This window comes from Orcinus orca, chromosome 7 (assembly GCF_937001465.1).
Source record: "Orcinus orca chromosome 7, mOrcOrc1.1, whole genome shotgun sequence".
Lineage (NCBI taxonomy): Eukaryota > Metazoa > Chordata > Mammalia > Artiodactyla > Delphinidae > Orcinus > Orcinus orca.
Window position 1 is genome coordinate 60,251,130 of NC_064565.1, and position 21,307 is coordinate 60,272,436.

The 21,307-nt window shown below is 40.0% G+C and overlaps 1 protein-coding gene across 1 annotated transcript in view; it reads left to right on the forward strand.

Annotated features, from left to right (window-relative positions):
- METAP1D (methionyl aminopeptidase type 1D, mitochondrial) overlaps positions 1-18,483 on the forward strand; it is a 79,452-nt gene extending 60,969 nt beyond the window's left edge. Inside the window, 9 exon segments of the mRNA XM_004267305.3 lie at positions 857-1,014; positions 2,797-2,946; positions 4,349-4,497; positions 5,051-5,093; positions 8,363-8,526; positions 15,470-15,567; positions 16,886-16,933; positions 17,830-17,908; positions 18,040-18,483. Coding sequence (XP_004267353.2) covers positions 857-1,014; positions 2,797-2,946; positions 4,349-4,497; positions 5,051-5,093; positions 8,363-8,526; positions 15,470-15,567; positions 16,886-16,933; positions 17,830-17,908; positions 18,040-18,118 — 968 coding nt within the window. The 3' untranslated portion in view covers positions 18,119-18,483.
- Positions 18,484-21,307: the final 2,824 nt, after the last annotated feature.

Below are 21,307 nucleotides of genomic sequence, written 5' to 3' on the forward strand. Positions count from 1 at the left end.
GACCTCTTTCAATGTCAATACATAGAGATGATTTAGCTTATTCTCTTTAATACCTCTATAGTTTTCTGTTGTATAGATTTACCATAATATATTTGACCAGTCCCCTACGGATGGACATTTGGATTATTTCCCATTTTTTTCTACCACAAACAGTGCTACAGTTCATCTTCAAACATCCATCATTGCATACAGTAGAGTCCTAGGAGATGAATTGCTGAGTCAAAGGATGTGTGCATTTAAAATTTTGATAGATATTTCTAAATTCCTGTTGTGGGTACTTTAGGACCCTACATTCGTTTTCTTTCAGGGTTACACCCTACAGTTTTGCTATTTAGTCTTTATCTGACTCGAGCATTCATTACAATGAATTTCAGTATAATGCCTCGCTGCACATGAACTTAACACAGAGTAGTAATCCTATCGAGGGCAAAAAGTGCAGCTGGTAATTTGTCCAGGAGTCGTGAAAGGAAAATGGCTTTAAAGAACATAAAGCCACCCAAACAGTGCCCTGAATCTAGGGTCATCCTGGACATGGCTTCTTTTAAGGTACCACAGCAGAAATTGCTCTTTTTATAGACCTGGTGTTTAGCAGATGTTTCTATATGTTTTTTACCCACTAGAATAGAGTTTTCCATTGTCAAACATTTATGTAAACATACTATTAGCTAATAAATATGCTTTGCTACTATTGTACTAGAACTCAGAATACCAATGCTTTCCTTTCTATTTGGGGCTTTTTCTTTTTTGAGCCAATAAAGGATTATAATAATGATCTAATAGACAACAATGCAACATCTTAAAATGTAGCACTAAGTAGTTTTTTTTTTACTTAAGATATGTCTATTTCTGCTTCTAGGTTGTCACAGGATTTTCTCTTCATCACTCAATCATATCTACTTACACAAGCAGTCAAGCAGTCAACAAAGAAGAAATTTCTTTTTCCGAAGACAAAGAGAGATTTCACACAGTATAGTTTTGCCGGCTGCAGTTTCTTCAGCTCATCCAGTCCCTAAGGTACTGTATTGCCTATTATTTTTTTGCTGCTTTTTCCGGCCAAGATAAAGGTTAACTGCAGAAGCAATCAAGTGTTTTTGCACCTTTGATTTCTGAGGTGTTTGAATTATAATTTTTTAACTTGGTCTGTGATTTAAAACTGTGGTCTGGGAAGTTTTAACATCCTGCAGTTCTATAATATTCATTTTTTAAAATAAAGCACTGAGCTTATAACTGCTTAATTCACTTAGAATTCAAGTTTCTATCATTAAAATTTCCATATTAAATTTCTACCATGAAGATAAGATTATAGACAATCTGTCCATTTTTCTAAAATGCAATGTAAAGGAGATGTGGGGATCGTTTAGGAAGAACGAGAATAGGTGAAAGAAATAATAGATTTGTCACAAAAGTCACCTGCTTTCCCTCTTTTTCTGTTTTTTTTTTTTTTTTGCAGTAAACCCACATTAAGTATATCATACTCCCTGAAGGTGAGTGGCCCATTTTTGTGACAAGGGCTGACAAGACAGGCCACCAGAGCCCAGAGTATGTTTCTGGTATTTCTTTAGTAGAAAAGAAAAAAGAAGTCTCCAGAGAGGTGAATGTATTGTTTTAGAATTTCAGTGACAAGCCAACAGCCTTTCTGCCTGTGGTTGTAACCTGGCCAGATTGCAAAGAGAGAGGAGGCGGGGCTGTGGGAGACCGGGTGTGCTTTGTGGGTGCTGGTGGTAAAGCTGTAGCAGAGAAGATGCTCACCCCGAGCTCGCCTGCTGCAGCCCAAGCAATGGCGTTACCTGTGTCAGAAAGGCCCATCTGAACACAAGAACAAGTGAAGGTCCTTAAATCCTGCATGATGCAGTTCCCAAAGTGCAGAGCCCTAACCTCAGACCTTCCAGAGATGCTGTGATGTCCATTGAATAGCGTTATCTCTCTCAGCTTCCTGTCCCCAACTGCTGTGTAGCCTTACTGGGTACTGCTCAACAAAACTTATGTAGCAGTTGCCATAAATAGTTTGTAAAGAGCTGTGCAAAACCTTGGGACTGAAAGGAGCTCTGTGTGTAAGGTAGTATTTATTTTCTGAATACTGCCCACGGATTTAAGTTAGTGGTGGAGAATGTTCTCCAAGGGTGATCAGAGTTGAACATTTTGAGTTTTAGAGGAGGGGGGAGTTTGTTTGTTTTTGACAAATGATGGAAGTGTTCAAAGTATTTTTTATGTACTTGAAAAAAAAAGAAAGGAAAAGGAAAGAGAGCTGTTTCATTTTGTCCTCTAGTTCCTTCTTAGTTTGGGTACAGTTGCAAAGTGTAAGAGAAGTGCATATGTAATAGGCGTCCGTGAACTTGACAGTCAGCCTTTTACATATATTCATTGGGAGAGGGTGTTGTGAGCTATCCTTTGCATAAATTTATCTTTGTGTCGAGGAGATGAAAGTGCTCTTAATTAACCATTTGGCAATTGGGAAGCTTGGTGCTATTTGTTATCAATGGCAATAGGCTTCTAACGGGGTTGGAGAAGGAAGAAAACTCCTGTTTGTTTTGACCAAAAGTCTCCTTCAGTCCAGTATGACTCAAAGCACAGAAAGGTTAACAGACCATCCAGAGGCAGCACTAACAGGCCATGTTAAGTTCAAAAGGGCAGGGGAAGGAACTGGGGGCAGCCTGGAGGGTCTGTTGTGCTGGCTTCAGAGGTCGGTGCTCCGGCAGGAAGGGCAGAGCTCCATGAAGCAGGAGGCTGTGTCCGAAAAAATGATCCCATTGTCATGCACTGGGTTCTGATCTTCGTTTTCAATCCTTTTTCCTCAAGCACATAAAGAAGCCAGACTATGTGACGACAGGCATTGTACCCGACTGGGGAGACAGCATAGAAGTTAAGAATGAAGATCAGATTCAAGGGCTTCGTCAGGCTTGTCAGCTGGCCCGCCATGTCCTCCTCCTGGCCGGGAAGAGTTTAAAGGTGGCGTCTCACCAAGCCTCGGAAGACTTACATAAGGGGCAACAAACCCTGCTCCCCTTTTTTCCCTTTCCCTTTAACTCTTCTTTTGTACACATCTAATTTGTTAAAATTAAGTAAAGCCTTGGGATAGGGGAAAGGGATCGTATTATTTCTGTGTTTATTCAAGAGATAATTGAAAATACAAATTTGATGTTAAGTAGCAGAATTCTGGAGGTACTTGGAGCACAATCGGCCTATCCAAGTTGATCCATGGCGGATGGCTTTGACTTTTCCCCTCTTACTCCTGCCTGTAGTTTCTGCTTTTATTCCCCACATTATTTCCGTGTGCCTGAAGAGTTGCTTTGCCTCATCCTTTGTCTCTTATTTTCTTACATTGGCTCTGCAAAGAAAGACAGACCACATACACTAAGCTATAGGTAATTCAGCAATGTAATTGTGTACAACTATCTTACTACAAGATTTAGGTCTTTTGGAATAATCTGAAACTGAATCTGAATCCTGCTATGTAAGGATCGTAAAAGAAAATACTGTAGTTTCCAAAAGGTGGGCAAAATTTAGGAAGTGAGACTCAAAGATGAAACACTTAGTGTATCATTTGTGTAATAGACTTGTGATAGCAACACAACTAACCATAATGTGAATATAAAATAACATAAAGAAAACTCTTGAAGAAATACTTTTTAATAAAAGATTTTGTTTTAGAATTTTGCTCATGATTTATGAATTTGTGGAGATAGTCCTCATGTGCCCACAAAACTTGATTTCAGTTTTCTTCTAGTTTGGGAGCAGTTGGATACCTTCTAGTAAGGGAAAAATATTTTTTGAAAACACATTGATTTGTTTAGGCATGAAAGAAATCAAGATTAGTGAACCTGAATCTCTACAAAATGTATCAGACTTAGTTTTTTAAATGATGATCCGTAACCTCCATGCCATTATGGCGAAACCCATGTAATGTTTCGCTGAGATAAAAAGGTGTGGTTTGACCTACTTTTCAAGCTTTGTCATCTAAATTGAAGATCCTTTTGAGAATTTATATGCTTTGGTTAGCCCAGGGCACTAACCATTGAAGAAGAGGAAGGAATTGCCTCAACATATTTTTTAAACCTTCAGGCTAAAACGGAGTCATGTCATTTAATGACTCACAAGTGATTGAAAGGATCTTAGATTTTAAAATGTCCATTTCCTAATAGTCCATAACACCATCATATACCCAAACAGTTGTCAGAAAGGCACAATAGGATTTTAAGGTTAATCATAATTAATTGAAATGTTGTACCACAAGTTTATCACAGTAAATTTATACAGCCTCATCTGGAAGTGCTATAGCTATAGGCATAGTCAATAAATACAGGAAGTATCTTCAACTGTCGCTCCACAATTTCTTTATTTAATATTTTAGGTTGACATGACAACTGAAGAGATAGATGCTCTTGTTCATCAGGAAATCATCAGTCATGATGCCTATCCCTCACCTCTAGGCTATGGAGGTTTTCCAAAATCTGTTTGTACCTCTGTAAACAACGTGCTTTGTCATGGTATTCCTGACAGGTATTCATTGCTTAATAACATATTGTTCCTTTGGAAACTAAAACATGAAACTAAGATCTATAACATATGTTGAAAGACACTATAGTTTAATTGAAACCTACCTGCAAACTTTTGAAGCTGATTATGGTAGAGCAACAATTTTGAAGTATTTTGCTTCTAAATGGACATAATACCACCATTTAATGTTTGTTAAAGCAATATGTAATACAAAAAAAGTGGCTGTGCATTAAGTATTTCTTTTACCATCTTAGATTTTTAACCATCTACTATTGCTTTGGCTCTTTGTAAAATTAAGGTAACTATTAAGTAAATTTGTTGAGAATAAGTAGATTTTTTACCAGTGGCAATACATGCTCATTTAGGTATTTCTAGTAAAAATTGATGTGACTAACATAAATTAAAGATTAAATATAGTTATTCCATTCATTCCTTCTCCACTCAGAATTATCACCGCAACTCATTAGGCTTGTGATAGTGGTCATTAGATATTTATTTTTATATTCCTTTTATTGGGATCTGTCTGTCACCATTTTTTTTCCTGTTTATGTTTCAGTCGACCTCTTCAGGATGGAGATATTATCAACATTGATGTCACGGTGAGTAAATCATATAAAAAATAGTCTTTGATCAACTTCAGAATTGCCGGTAGCAACAAGAAGAAGAGTGGATTGAAAATGTGAACTGCACCGATGGAAGTGCTGTTTACTTCTAGACCCAGACACAAGCAGCTGGTTTCCTTTTTTGTCTTTAACTCTGTGTTTATTCCAAGTAAACCCAGGCCTGACTTGAATTTAGGGCTGGAATCAGATGCACTGAGATCAATGTTGGCCTAAGTGAAATGTCAACCCAATCCTGCTATGTGTCATGTTTTTGAGAAGGTGTAATTGTTATTGATCCACTGTGTAGTTAATGCAGAGCCCACAGCACTGGGCAGCTGCTGAAGCTAGATATGTATGAGATGAGCTAACGCGAAGAAAGCCAGCATTTTTCCTTCACTCTGCCAAGATTGATCTTCCTCTTCCTGCTGATTTTGAGTGGGGCCTGTCATTATCTTACTCTGTCATTAGGCGCTACATTGGCCTGTGTGTGTCAGTCTATTTGGACAGCAACTCTTTTGCTAGCAGTGTTCCTTAGATTTATTAAAATCCCTGAAGGTAACGTTGTATTCCATTTCTGGTATAGAGAGCCTTGAACTCAAAGCGTACAAGCAGAGTGCTTTTCTCTCTGAACTTCAGTTTTCACCAAATGGTTAACAGCCTTCCTTTTAAATAACAGCCCCAAGTAATTTAACACAGGAACTTCAAACTGTACAAGCTCTAACCTTTTCTAATTTCCCTAGCCTTCCACTATTCTCAGACTTGGGTTATTTGTGCTTTGGCAGTTCGTTTTACTAAAAAAATTTGTAATAGTACCTTTGGATTATGGAGATGGTAAATAAATTCTATACATCTGATGATTAATAAATACATTTTAAATAAATAAATATAAATTAAACATCTGATGAGAACTAGTTGAGATAGCATTCAAGGAGTACAGTTTCTATTAATGAGGAAATATTCTTAATAATAGTGATTTCATCTCCAGACCATGAACCTTAGGTGGGAGTGGGAATGCGGTGGAGATTGGCATCCAGTAGTTTAGTTCAGTCCAATATTTAGTTGTTTAAATTAATTCAGCTTTTTTTCTTCATATCAGTGTGTCTTAGGATATAGCCAAATATTCTTTTATTGCTGATGCTCTTTCCTATATCATTTTGTCCTACTTAGAATACTTGAACATTTGTTCTACATATATTGTTGCTATCTTTCCAACTCAGAATATGTAGAAGGAAGTATTTTATGAAGTGTACCTGAAATGAAGTATTTTTCATGATGCACTTTTCTTTTGGATTGTACCTGATTTGGGGGCTCTTCATTTATTATCTCACCTAATCACCCCCTAATAAAATATTGCTTCTTTGAATGAAATCAGCATACTCTTCCTTCCTGTTTCCAATGTGTCCAAAGAGAATAGTCCATGCCTTTTCTAAGTTTCCTGAAGACCTTCAATAAACAATTCCATTTTTAACATTAAAATGGTCAAAGTGAAATATTTTCAAGTGTCTAGAAACGTGAAGGGACCAAGAAAACATACAGGTCAGTATCTTAAATTATATTTCTTATGAAATATTTTATTAAGTGAAAGACTCCATTATTAGATCCTATACTTTTATCAGAAAATACTCATTGCATTTTGTAATTGTTTACATTAGTATATATCACAAGAAAATAACTTCTTTCCCCCTTGAAAGTTAAATGTTTAAAAAAAGATAACGTGATACCCATATTAGTTGCTCAATAAATATTTGTTAAATAAATGAAGTATAAAACAAGAATAGTTTGTGGGTAAAAACAGTAATTATAGATAACTGCCACAGACTTTCAAAAGTATTATTTCATATATATTGAATCTTTCAAGTAGTCATTTTACAGGCTAGCAAAAAGTAATATGAAAAGGCAAATAAACATTTTTTAAAATACATTTTTACTTAAATAGCAACTATACAAACATTCAGAGTTACAATTTTGTTTTAATAATTACTCTTTATTAGTAAATGTTATATACTTGTGTATCAAATCAAAACTTGTACTCTCTTGGATTACAAATGGGAATAAATATATAAAACATTGTTTTATTGCAAGGTAATTAAGGTAATTTGATGTAGTAGCGAAAACACTTGATTAGAAGCCAATAATCCATCATATTAACCTGGTTCTACCTCTGTATTCTGCCACTAACCTTAGACAAGTTACTTGTCTGTGCCTCAGTTTCCTGACTTTTAAAGTGAGGATAAAATAAAGACTTCTCCTGCCTCCCTCACAGAGGATACAAGAGTATATTTTTTAAGCAGAAGAGTATACATATTAATTTGGTATTAAAGCAGAAAGCTCAGATAAATCTCTTTTTTATTACAGTTTTGCATTCTATTTGATGAGAAAGAGAAATGTGAACAATAATTACATAGGACAAGTTTATGCAAAATAGCAAATTCCCTGCTATATCAAAGGATCAATATTCAACCAGTCTCCTCTGACTTCTATAGTTATTACAGTGTTTGGTAATTATTGATTTTTATAATGAATCTGGTGTCTTTCAAGATCCTAGAGGGCCTTCTGAGTCATTGAAGACAGATAAAATGCTATTTTCTGTAATTTTATTCTTAAGCCTGTTTTGTTACATTCTGATTCTTTAAAAATCCATATATAGTGTTTTCTGTTAACATTCTGCTATCTGGAACATTTGATTAAGATTCCACTTCCAGACAGGATTCTTCTATAACATTTTTCATTCCGATATTGAGCCACTTCAGTTCTTGGAACTGAATTCTCCTTCTGTCTGTTATAACACCAACATGTCTATCTTATTTCTTTTTGCCATTATCTATCACTTCCAAGTGTGGGACTGGTAAATAAAAGATAAGTATCTTTATGACACTGAAGAAACTTTTCACTGTGTTAAATACTTCTGGATTCTCTAAACCTATTGTAGTAATTGTGGGTCAGTGTCTTTGGTCACTATTTCTGCATATGTAATTTTGTCTCAGAAATAAAATGAGGACTCAAAATGTTAAAGAACATTGCTAATCCTAATGCTGAAATAGCCATACTAGTCACAAATTTATTTTAAAATCTTGCAATATCATTGCGTGTCTTCCTCTTCGTAATTTCTGTAAGGCTATTTCTTCTTTTTTTGTAGGTAAACTTGACAGTAATTCTGGAAGGGTGAAACACATGAATCTACTAAATACATAAATGAATGCAATGTAGACTTTAGGAGAGTAGATTTTTAAACAAGGACATATTTTAAAATTTCTGCCTGTGTTTAGGTTTACTACAATGGCTACCATGGAGACACCTCTGAAACATTTTTGGTGGGCAATGTGGATGAATGTGGTAAAAAGTTAGTGGAGGTTGCCAGGAGGTGTAGAGACGAAGCAATTGCTGCTTGCAGAGCGGGGGCTCCCTTCTCTGTAATTGGAAACACAATCAGGTAAGCCTTACACTGACAAGTAAAGGGAGGGTTGGCAAATGGTACAAAGGTTATTGGTGGCTTGGTATAAAGTTGATGACATGTTTTACTATTCAGAACCATCATTTCAGTCTGATATCAGTATGTGAACTGCCAGGCTGCTGTGTTGTTCCCTGAGTTTAAAAAAAAAAATTTTTTTTTAAGTGAATTATATCAGGTCAGCAAAGAAACTTATAGAACTGGCAAGCAATATTTATGTGACCACTTTACTTTTAGCTTGACATGTTGGTCTGTAGTGTTCCTATATTCAAAATCACACCAAACGTGGAAGGAGTAACTAAGAAGGGGTAAGTATCCCAACTCTTGGACAGTGAGACAGGAGAAAAGCTAGATTTTATAAAGGCATGAAGTGAAACATATTCCTGTGATAGAAAGATAAAAAGCATTATTAGCTCAAGCAAGCCTTACCTTTCAAATTGGTGGATTAACAAACAGCCTGAAAAGGTGATCTTTTTTTTTTTTGGTCTGGTTCATTTTTCCTATAAACCATTGTTTACTTTCCACACAGGCTTCTATGCTTGCTTTTTGAGAGTGTGTGTATTTTCCGAATTCAAGACTTTTCTTTGTAATCCGTTACCTACTTTAGATCTCTTTTTCTTCCCCATAACTGTTTTGAAGTAGACATACAGAATATGTGTTTTCATTTAACAGTAACATATTTTGTTAAAGATGATCACATCAGTACCTTTTAAAGTACTGTTCTCATTAATATGAACCATTGAATACTTCCCATTTGTCTGAAGGATGGAAGGCTTAGTCACCTTGAAAAGATGCTGCCTTTTTTCTTTGTAAGCCTTCAAACACTTTAAGAAAAAAGGCAGTAAAATATAAGTTAAATGCATTTATGGCTTTAAAAATATTGTAACAGTGATTCAGTGTCTGAATCAAACTTTAGTAAAATCTCTTTGGGTTATATGCGAGAAGCTTTTATTGAAGACTTTGAACAAAATTGTGTTTTTGACAGTTTTATATTATAGGCTAACTAGCCTGGGAAAAAAGGATAGTGTCTCTCTGTTCTTTCATAGGAAATGTTGAATCAGACCCCTACTGAGAAAAGAAATTTAATGCATATCTCACTATCTTACTGTCCATGAATATAATAGAAATGAATTCAAAATGCAGTTTTATTTTTGCAAATGGGATGAGTCGATAGATGTACCTCGTATTTTTGAACACCTAGGGTTCAACAAATTTACTGGTGGTGCTCTTGCATTTTAACAAAATTTATTCTTCAGTAGAAGGGGGCAGAGAACACTAGATTCTTATTCAAGCATTCTATCGAGCTCTGCATTCATGGCTGTGTCTAAAGGGCATGTCAGCCTTTGATTCTCTCTGAGAGGTAATTATCCTTTTCCTGTCACGGAACAACAAATGATAGCTAACTACAGAGGCACATTTGCAGTAGTCACATTCATCAACTGCAGAAAAAAAAATTCAATTTAATTGTGCAACACAGCTGCACATGGGCTTTTGAGCATTTCTGTTGTTCTCCCTGTCTCGCTATTCCTCCCTCCAGATCTATTTTTTAAACTTTTTTTCTGGTTATTTTTTCCCCTTTTTTGTCTCTTCTTCCATTTTTACTCTCTGTACTTTCTTGTTAAAGTAATTTTCCTTTGTGGCTCTCATTCTTTTTTCCCCATTGAAGGCTATGAATGTAGAAAATTATCACAATTACTCATATAATTGAGCCTCTTTGTAGCAAGTGCAACTCCAGTAGCCTTTCTCCATCATGAAAATGGTTTCATTATAGGGTTTTTCATATTCTCTGACACCATCTACACAGAGGAACAGGCGTGCAGATGAGATGTACTAGGAACAGGCTAGATCAGTAAGGTCACAGTAGGAATAATTAGCTCTGCTATGGAAAGAGCATCTAGGCCTTTTACTGCTACATAAATGTACTGTCCGTGGCTTTTAGTCACAAAAAAACTTACTAACAAATGGAGCTCCCGCCTACTACTTTGAAAAAAAGATTTGTATCAACACTACAATTTTCCATCATTAAGACTAATAACACAGAGCCTAGTATACATCAAGGGGAATAAAAAGAAAAATCTCACATTCAAGTGGCGGCTGGGTGCTGACCTTTGTTCCCTTTTTTTGTGTACGACTTAACTCTTTACAAAAAAGAGCCACACGCCACACCAACATGCAGGTGAACTCCAGCTAGTACTAGCAAAGCATAGCATTCAGTCGGAAAATCTGATAAATCTCCGTGCAGGATAATGCATTTCATTACATATTCACTACATTAATTCTAGCTACATAAAAAAAAGAAGAAGAAGAAGAGTAAAATTGAAAGTGACATTGGATTTTAGCTATCTGGATACAAAGGTCAGTTTTCGCAGAGGATGAATTTGCATGTACAAGCTCCTTTGAAAACCAGATCAGTCCCGACGACTGCACTTACGAAACTATGTGAAAAATAACAGACAATGAACTTTTTCCTTTACCCTAATGCATTTCATTATTTAGATGGTCTACGTCTGCCACTGAGGAGGAAACTGGCCCCACTTCTAACAAATGTTTGTTCTGATGTGTTAAGGCAATGTTTCTGGACATCTATTATTTCGCCTTTTCTCATTCAGGCAAAATCTCAAGGGAGTAAATAAACAAACAGTCTCCACCTTTAAGCCAAAAATACTCGGAATCATTACAGACCGAAAGTTGACAAACATCTTTCAACTCAGCCTCGTTTATTTTAAGATACTCACCATCTTTTGCATAGCCTCCCTCTACTGATACACCATGAAAAGCACATTCAAGCATCTTTCAGTAGTATTATGTCACCAAAAACCTGGTGATCTTTATAGGAAATTTTGAAATTTTCTGAAACCTAAAGGATAGGATGGTATCTCTGAAGAAGTATTGGCTAAAAAGACTTTAATGAAAAGAGTTCTCTGTGTGCCCTTCTGCTTCGTGAGGGATAGCTAGTGATCTTTAGGTTACAGTGTTATTATACTCACTGGACTTGCATTTGCTTTAAAATATTTCTAAATTTGTATTTTTGTAATTACCTCTAGATGATATGAGCTGTACATATGAAGATATTGTGAATGTGTAGATTCATGCATCACAAATATGTGACAGCTCAATCAAAAATAATTTAAACTTATACTTGTAAATGTCATGATGAAAGTATCAATGAATGGTTTTTAATGTTTAATTCATAAGTATATGTTTTGATATTAATTTAGAAGAATATAAAGCAGATTTTTAAAAATCTCTTTCTATTAGATTATGCACATTTAAACAATAAGTGGCTCAGGCAAAATAAGTCATTTTAATGTCATCTGTGATGGATTTTTCTTGACAGCTACTGTAAATTACAATTACACTGCTTCTCTCTGCACATGAAAGTAAGCATTGCAATAAATTATCTTTTATTTCCATCCATCATGTCTGCTTTTCAGAAACAGAAAACCTCAAATAAAAGTTCAGCACTACTGTAAGAAAAATACAGTAATTTGTGATCCAGTTTGAAACAAAAAAATGTACCACTCTTTTAGAAAACAGTTGTTGGCTTTCAAAAATATTACTAATTGTACTTAAACATTCCTTGTCATTAAAGGGAATCCTTGAATTTGTGCATTCCTGCATTCAAAACTACTGCTTAAAATAAAAATCTGGAAAGAGTAAAGTAAAATTCCATAACTTAGAAAGTCAGGTGCCGTTTGAGATCCTTTAATTAGAGATGTGACCATTTGGAAATCAGTGCTGTTTATAGAGTTCATGAGAAAATGGTAATAAAAAACAATTTTCATGTGCATTTTTATTTCTTTAGAAGAGTATGTACTTAAATATAATACTCCTCTGCCCTCTTGGGGAATGTATTTTTAGTCATAAAATGTAGTTTAAGTGTATCAAGGATTTTAATTTATCTAGACAAAACTTCAATTGAGGAAAACTATCTCATGAAAGGGAATTAAATTAAGAAAATGATCACAAGATGAAATTCCTTTAGAGAGATTTTTCTTTCAACTCTAAACCGTACCTGAAACATGAACTGTAATAATACAGTATAATTTTCAGGTGAGTTCATAAACTACCTTTATACATCTCCTTCCTCCTCTCCCCTCCTCTCCTCCCCAAATATTCCATCTGAAGGGCTTCACATCATAGATGTACTCAGGCTCAGGTGAGTGGCTGTCTTAGAAAGTTTTTAATTAGAGAAAATCAGAACAGAAGAGCTAATACCAGGAGCGCTCTTTTGGTAGATTTTAACAAAAAGAAGGCAGATTTCATCTGTGAAATGTCCAAGGCAGGAAGACCCTCATGCTCAGAAATGGGTCATGACCCTCGATGGCTGGTGTTGGGGAGCAGTTGTGTACTTCTTGGGCACCCCTGCCCACCCAACAGCTTCCATTTCCCCCAACACACCAGTCACGAGAAGCACGTGTACTCCACTTTCCCATGCCACAGCTAGGGGTCCGAGCCACTTGATTCCATGTTAGAGTGGAATTTGCTACTACAAATTGCTTGGATTACCTCCACAAAGTTAGATTTAAACCCTAGAATCAGGTACATAATCTTGTGCTTCCCTTATATTCCAAAATAGAAGAACAGTATATAGTAGAATAGTAGAAGGGGTACGCTTTTCAACAGTAATTAGAAATATTAATGAGATTTTCTTCCATTCAGTCCCAGGAAGTATGCGTTAAAAAGCGAACTACCAATCCAAAAGGAGAATACCCTAAAAAGCAGACAGGCGTGTTTACTTAGTTCGTGAGAATCAAGCACTGAGATGGGTGCTCAACCAAGGAACTGAGGGAAATTTGTCCTGTTCTTTTCCTCTTCCCACACAGCTGTGAAATCCTCTGACCTTTGCATCCATGGCACATACATTCTATGATCCTCCTAATACCAGAAGTTCCAGCAGGATCCAGGCAGTAAATTGTTGTAGAATGCACTCAGATATCTTTAGCCACCTAGTAATTGCACAGCTTCTTTTATGAAGAGGAATGAGAGGCATGGGGGAGGGGGGAGGGACCCCAGGTGTTTTTTCAGAGTGGGCTTTCTTCCTCTCCTCTCATCGGAAATTAAAATGAAGATTGCCATTGTAACACACATTTATGACGTAGCTGTGATGCCTGCCAATCAGTTAGAGCCTTAAAACAAAAACAACAACAAAAAACTAGTTTGGTTTTTTTAAGAAAAGAAAATAGTTTATAATGAATCTTCTTAGAATTATTGAGGTTTGTTGGGACATAGATAACATAATTTACAGGTTTAGATAGAACCCATTCTTGTAAAAAAAAAAATACTAGATCAGTTTATCTTACTAAATAATCTCTCTTCCTCCCTCTATCCACTCTCCATCCTGAGTTTCTATTCAGAAATTGTGTGGTACAAATAGGAACATCTTGGAAAAGTTGTAATACCTCCTGTCCAAAGTGCAAAGACACACAGAAATAAGTATAACCATAAAGAACAACTTAAGAGATAAAAGCATTCAGTTACCATTCCTCTCTACACATGCATAACTCACCTATTTCTGCACTGTTACATGGAAATTAAATCTGAATGAGAGGCTGCCCACCTGCTATTTATAGTGACATCCTGGCCTAAGTGAAGACATTTTACAGGTCTGGAGATGAAGGTTAAAAATGTATACAGAAAAGTATATTGACAGGAATGCTCATATAGATGCTGGCTAAACGCCTTTGAGTTCATGTTAAACTAAACCAAAGGGCTGTTGGAACCTCTAGTTTGGGATCTAAGAACTTTGGTTTTGTTAAGAATTTAAACAGTGGGCCTGTAAATCCCAGTCCATTATTATGGTTAGGGTTAAGGCACTTTGCCCTTCATTCACATGAAAATATAGATTGTTCATGATATGTATGTTCTTGTCTTTCTGGTGCTCCCAGAAATGAACATGTTCACCTGATGGCAAAAACGACTCCTTAACCTTGTAGGTGAAGATTTTAGGGTTGGATTGTAAGATTTCACTTATATGGGATAGATGGAACCCAAAAGATTTGCATGTAGAAGTAACTAATGAAGCATTAAGAATTAAGAATCACAATACTAGCTTCACTTAAGCATCGTAGCGATTAAAAAGCATTTTTTATGAATTTTGTTAATGGTGTAAGTCTTTAGTAGAAATCCCAAATAATCACAAAGTTTTGGAGTGTTTCAAGAATACTGACAAAGTAGATGTGACCTTTTGTGTGAGTGTGTCTGTTTGTAAAATGTTTAATGTTCTGAATTATAGAAGTAGGAAGTCACATTTCAGATTGTAATTTTTTTGTCTGGTTCCCAAATCAGTGGTAATTTGCACAGCCTTTTTGTGAAACTCCATACAAATCAGGCAGATTTTTATGACCTGCATTACCTGTACATGTATCTTGGTTATATTGAGCTATATATGTGTGCTTGCACACTCATCATCTAAAAGTGGCCTTGTTTGAATGCTGTACTAAAGTAAATGAAGCAGGGCTCCCTGGTGGCGCAGTGGTTGAGAGTCTGCCTGCCGATGCAGGGGACACGGGTTCATGTCCCGGTCCGGGAGGATCCCACATGCCGTGGAGTGGCTGGGCCCGTGAGCCATGGCCACTGAGCCTGTGCGTCCGGAGCCTGTGCTCCACAGCAGGAGAGGCCACAGCGGTGAGAGGCCCGCATACTGCAAAAAGAAAATAATAATAATAATAATAATAAAGTAAATGAAGCAAACTACTGTGTTAGATACATACCTTTTTTTTTCTTCATTTATCCAGAGGGAGTTGTTACAAGCTATGACAAAAATTTAAAAATTTTCCAGAATAATGAAAACAAGTTGTTACTATCCTAAATATAACTTAGTTTTTTCTTTTTCAGAGAATATTTTGAAGTGACTTTGTCTTATCTGTGTATGCACTTAAAATGATCCAATTTAATTAAGTATTTTGTTTGGTTACTTTTAAAGCCAGATAACTCATCAGAATGGTTTGCAAGTCTGTCCACATTTTGTGGGACATGGGATAGGATCTTACTTTCATGGACATCCAGAAATTTGGCATCATGGTAAGAAAGTTAGTTTGGGAGCTGCTTATCGAATGTAATCAGGATAAAGCAGTTTTGCTCCTGAATCCCTTGCTGCAATTTTTAATCCACAATGTCATCCTTTCCTATGAGTGTGTGGGTGGGAATGGGGGGGTCCTACCTAATCGTAACCAGCACATTACTATGTTATTGAATTAGAGCCCAGCCGTTTCAGTCCCAAAATAAGGTTTGTTTTGCTTTTTGTCTCCTGAAGGGTGATGGCTGGAAGGCACAAGGGATATTTGTCTAGAAAAAGTTACTGAAAACAAAACACCACAGCATCAATGTCCCAGCAGCATACACATATGACTGTTTTCTGTTTTTCTTTTTCTGCCCCCTTCTCAAACCGCTGACTGTTGTGGTTAAACTTCATTACATCCTACACAGCGTTGACAGCTGATGTATTTAGCAGCGTGTACTCTTAGTGATTTCTAGATTATACCCACCCTGTGTTCTTTCCCCAGAATCTCCTGTTTTTCCCTGCCTGGATGTGTACCCTACAGTGAGAAAGCAAGGGTGGGCCAGAAAGGGTGGGGTATTTGGGTTAGGGTAGGAAGCAGTTCTATGGAGTGCCCCCAAGGGGGGTGCATACCTGGACAGGGACCAAAGGAAAGTTGGCCCTAGAGCCTTGACCTGTGTGCTTGCGGTGGGAGCAGCCCCTGGAGGAACTACTGGCTGGAATCCATCCCCTGGAAGATCCCTAGAGACTCAGCAAGTCAGAACTCCCTTTGGGCCAAAGAGCTCCACCAGAGGCAGCTCATAAGAGGCCCAGGCTGGAGTGCAGAAAGGGCCTCTCAGGCATGTGCCTACCCAGCGCCAACACCTGGAAATATTTCAAGTCACCCCTGTTCTTGCCTTCTACCAACCTGCCTTCCCTTTGACTCAGTTCCCAAGATGTCTTACTCTTTGGGTTGGAGGTGTGGAGGGCAAGGTCCAGGACCCAGTGCAGCCAGGAGACCTCAGAGCAAGTGGCCAGGGGACAGTGGAGAGGGGGTGCCCAACAGGTGTCTCAAGCACCCAGGCTGATTTTGCTTAGCCTTGGTGCACCCTTCCTAGGGACCCTGACCCCAAGCTCAGAAAATGCAAAGACTGAGGCCTAGGAGCCCTGTGCTTATTAACCCATGGGTGGTAGCTACCGCCCAGGATTCTAGAAACCTCCACCCTTTCTTCCTAAAAGAAAAAATAAATAAGATAACCATGTTTTTTGAGTAGCCTAACCCCTCTAATTCCATTTCTCTCTGTCCTCTCCATTTCCCATTCCTGCTCCCCACACCCATTGTTTTCTGTTTCTGTTTTACAGCGAATGACAGCGATCTACGCATGGAGGAGGGCATGGCATTCACCGTAGGTCAGTGCTGAGCTCCTCTTCAGAGAGCAGTGGATCCCTCACGGAAGCAGCGGCGCTGGCCTAGGCCAGGCAGTCCAGTTGAAGGGCTAATAAAGCCAATCAGCATAATTAAATAATTCAGATGCATAGTAAATCTGATTAAATAATATCCTCGAGCCCCATCTTCCTAAATCAGATACTTACCAACACATTTAGGAGACGGCAGCCGTCCAACCTTTTAATTCTGTTACCAGTGTAATGTGGTGTTTGGGTTTTTTGTGTTGTTTTGTGGGGTGTTTTTGTTTTTGTTTTTCATTAACACCCAGTAACTAGAGGCATTTATGTCCCTTGCTCCCTGTCGGCTAGTGACATACTCTCTGGTAACCCATTCCTGGCTGATCATGTGAGTGGTGTCACCACCAAATTCCAATCACCTAAGACCCTGAAGGCATCATATTTCTGACTGTGGGGCTTAATGGAGAAGCAATTAGAGTGAAATAAGAAAATTGTTATTTGCTGATTAATGAACATTTTGAGCATGTTTTAAAAATTCAAATATTTTTAAAAACTGACTGGTATTCATGAGAGGGACTGGTGTTTGGGTGGTTATTATCCACAGGGTCCTAATTAAGGCTTGATTAAAATGCCCTTTTTTCCTCTAAAAAGAATTACGAACTAGGCAACTTCATAACATTTTTGAATGCCATAGCGTTTCCTCTTCCTACTGTTTGGTTTGTAGCATACTATGTAAGTAACATCAATTATCAGCGCTTGCGAGATGACAACATGAGCCCGTGGGGGGAAGCACTTGGAGGGAGGGGGGAGAACCTTTTTATTCTCTTTTTTGATAATCAGCCGAAACAATGTTTAACAAGAATCTGATTAGATCACTGCAGTAAATATTTTCCCTCTTACAGAGCCAATTATAACCGAGGGATCCCCTGAATTTAAAGTGCTGGAGGATGCATGGACTGTGGTCTCCTTGGACAATCAAAGGTGTTTGCTTTCTGCCCGGTTTGTTTTAAATTGTATAGAAAGGGAAGGTTCGTCCGACGACGAGGGCAAGCTGCTACTCCCCGCCCCGCAGGCGCTTGAGCGCTTGCTGATCGCTGCCTTGTGTGTTTCAGGTCGGCCCAGTTCGAGCACACAGTTCTCATCACGTCGGGGGGCGCGCAGATCCTGACCAAACTGCCCCACGAGGCCTGAGGATCCACCCAAAGGTCGCAGAGACCCGGCGCCTTTTTTCTGAAATTGCTGAAATCCAGCTGGAGAACTTTGAGAAGAAACAGGCTAACGGCAGGTCTCACAGTAACCTACCTAGCACCTAGTAGCGCCTTGGGAAAACGCGGTGGGGATTGGTGGCCGTTGAGAGCTCAGATCCGAGGCCCCGATGTGGCCGTGCGGCTTCGGAAAGACGGGTCCTGGCGCCGGGCTCTGCTTCCCAACGCGGGAAACGCATCTGGGAGGGAGCGGGGACGCCCTCATTTGGAAGACGAGGGATTCCTAGAAATGCATAGCTTTCTCTTTCCCTTGTCTTGACTGCCCGAATAAAAAGCTTTCACCTCCTAAAACCGCTGTGTCTTGTGCTCTTTCGTCTCTGAAGGTTACTAGGGTAAGAGGGTCGGTGGTTAATTTTTGAGTCTCTGAACTTTTAACACGCGCGCGCAGAAAGAAGAGCCCGAGCCTAGCTGTTAGGAATTTTTTTTTAAGTCTCTTTCTTCCCCCCTTTTGGACCCCCCCCCCCTCCACTGGCCAGCCCTGAGGGAGCTCGCGGGGCCAGCTGCCCCCAGCCCTTCCGGTTCTTTCCCCTTCATAGCTGCTTCGCGATGAAAAGATTAGCCCGCCAGTGGAGGAGTTAGCTACAAATATTTCCTTGCCACTGGACCCTGGGCCTGGCCCTTCTGCAGGGGTTATCACTCCCCAAACTTGACTTTCCTGGTCCCGTGCGGCTCCTCTTCCCTGGCCTTCAACCCGCACCGCGCGCCCATCCCAAAGGTTAAATTTGAGAGACCCTCCCTCCGACACACGAAGGCAAGCTAGACCGTTTGTTGCCCTAGGAATTGGAGCATCGGTCCCACCCGCCCAGATGTGGGCGGTGTCTGGCGGGTCTCCTACCTAAATTGATCTCTTCCAATACTGGCCCTCTTCAGACCCGCACTAATGCGCTGGAGACCCAGAGCATCCCTGCAAGAGGAGTCACGGGAACTTTTGACGGCAAGGGCCTAGTTAGTCGGGATTGGAGCTGGCGAGTTTAACCCTGATTCAGCCTGCCAGCAGCTCCACCTGCTTCAGAAGCAGGAAATCCAAGAGTCCACATTCTGCGTCCCCCAAGGCTCATTACCACCCTCAGTACCCTGCCTTTCTTAGCGCTCGCTCCTCAGGACCTCTTCACACCTGGGCTCAGAGGTGGAAAGGGCTGGGCTTCTAACAAGCCATGTAGAAAGTCGTTTCACCCCGTCATGGTTTTAGGGTGTCCCACCCATCAGTGCTTGTGCTAACTCTTGTTTCTTCTGAAGCGGGTTTTACAAAGCTGCTATCCAGTAAACACAGATTGGGCTCAGCTCCAGACCAGCAAGGAGATGTGGACACCTGTCATTGCCATGACAGGTGGCCTATGTGATAGGACTGGAGAGCCAGCTCGTCTATGTGACATTCAGAGTGTGGGAAAAGTTATAGGAAACTGAGGCCCACGAGCGTGCTTGGAAAAGTGGCTAGTTCAAGCTTTTCCCTGAACTCGGTTCTCATGGGCATCCGCCAACCCTTCCAGCTCCCTTTCTCTGTGTCCAGGGATGTAGAATTTGGACAGAGGGGATTCCGATTCTAGTGGACCTGAGAGCTGGAAAAGATGAGGGAGGGGTTGAAGATTTACAAGACCCACAGGAAAACTTTAGGGTGCCGGGGAGTTGGCCAAGAAAAGGCCTAGAGACTGAGGCTGCTGCCCCAGAACAACCCGAATTTTCTAGAGAGGAAGAAGGCCCAGATAGCCTTGGGAGAGTTTTGCCAGAGAATGACTTCACTTCTCTCCTAGATTAGTCGGATTGCAGCGATTAGCCAGTATCTTATCTACGGATCAGTTTACCCGGAGATTCCCCAAGAATAATTTCATTAGGACCACAGAATTTTACGAGCCACTGGGATAGCACGCTGCTTGTGCAGTAATTTTCCCGAGGTGGAGGTATTTATGGGACAGGTTTATAATCCCACTTATTAAGGTGACTAACCTCAAGTTTAAATATGATACGTATATATGTATATATACTAGTACCAGCCAATCGTCAGCAGCTCCGTAGGAAACAAACTTGAATTAGAATGAACTCCGTTTAACATGCTTTGAAGTTGAAATTTGGAAGCAGATTTTAAAATATCTTGTCCACGTCCCCACCCCCAATCCCGCCAACTCAATTGGCCCCAAACCTCACCCTGGGTTGCAGGGATTCCAGCCATGCGTGACTACTGCTAACACCACAAGGTGCCCGGTCCTGTGGTGTCTCCTACAGGTCCTACTCGGAATCCGGGGCTCTCAGGATAATTGAGAGAGTTTTGTTGCCTCTCTGAGTTGGGACAGGCGAAGATCTAAGCAAGCCGGTGTTTCAGAACAGGTGTTGCCTTAGCGGTGAGGGTTGGGAGGGATCCACCCTGGGCTCTTAGAATAGAGATAAGATCACACATGGAGAAGCTAGTCGAGGCCGGGCGTCTCAGCACCCGAGGGCCCCGGCTAAGCCACCCCTCCCCGAACCTGCTTCTCTGGGGCTAAGAAATAATTCCGGAGTGTAGGCACTCCCTCGCCCAGATACAATTCATTTTTAAAATAACCCAGGCTCTGAAACCATTTCCCGTGCGGGGCTTTTGTTCCCTGGAGCCAGCCCTGTCCCCTGCGCTGCGGAAGACTTGGATTCCCCCCCACCAGAAGTGAACGGCAAAGAGCCCTATAGACCGTCGCGACCTGTGGCCGCCTCTCTCCCTTTTCCCCACCATGCAGTTCTCTGGAATAAACTGGCCCAGGGCAGACCAGCCGTCGGGTTTCCTCACGCCTTGCCCTGAGCAGCCGGAATCGCCAGCCTTGCTTCCCTCCGTCCCAATCCCTGCCCCGCGCCAGCCGCGGCGATCACTTACGTGGGCAGGGCCCATGAGGCGCGCGGGAGACCAGGGGCCCGGGTGGCATCAGCTGCGGTGCAGGGCGCACCGCACTCCGCACCCCAAAACAGGCGCTAGGAAAGAGAAGTTAAAACCACAAGTGCAACACGGAAAACAAGAGGAGTGGAACGGCTCCGGGAGTTGTCTGGTGGCGGAGTCATTAGCTGGTTGTTGCTACAAAGCCTCACCGTGTGCTTCGGCGATTAAGTGGGGAGGGGGGGAAGATAAAAGAAAAAAAGAAAAAGAAAGAAAGAAGGAAAA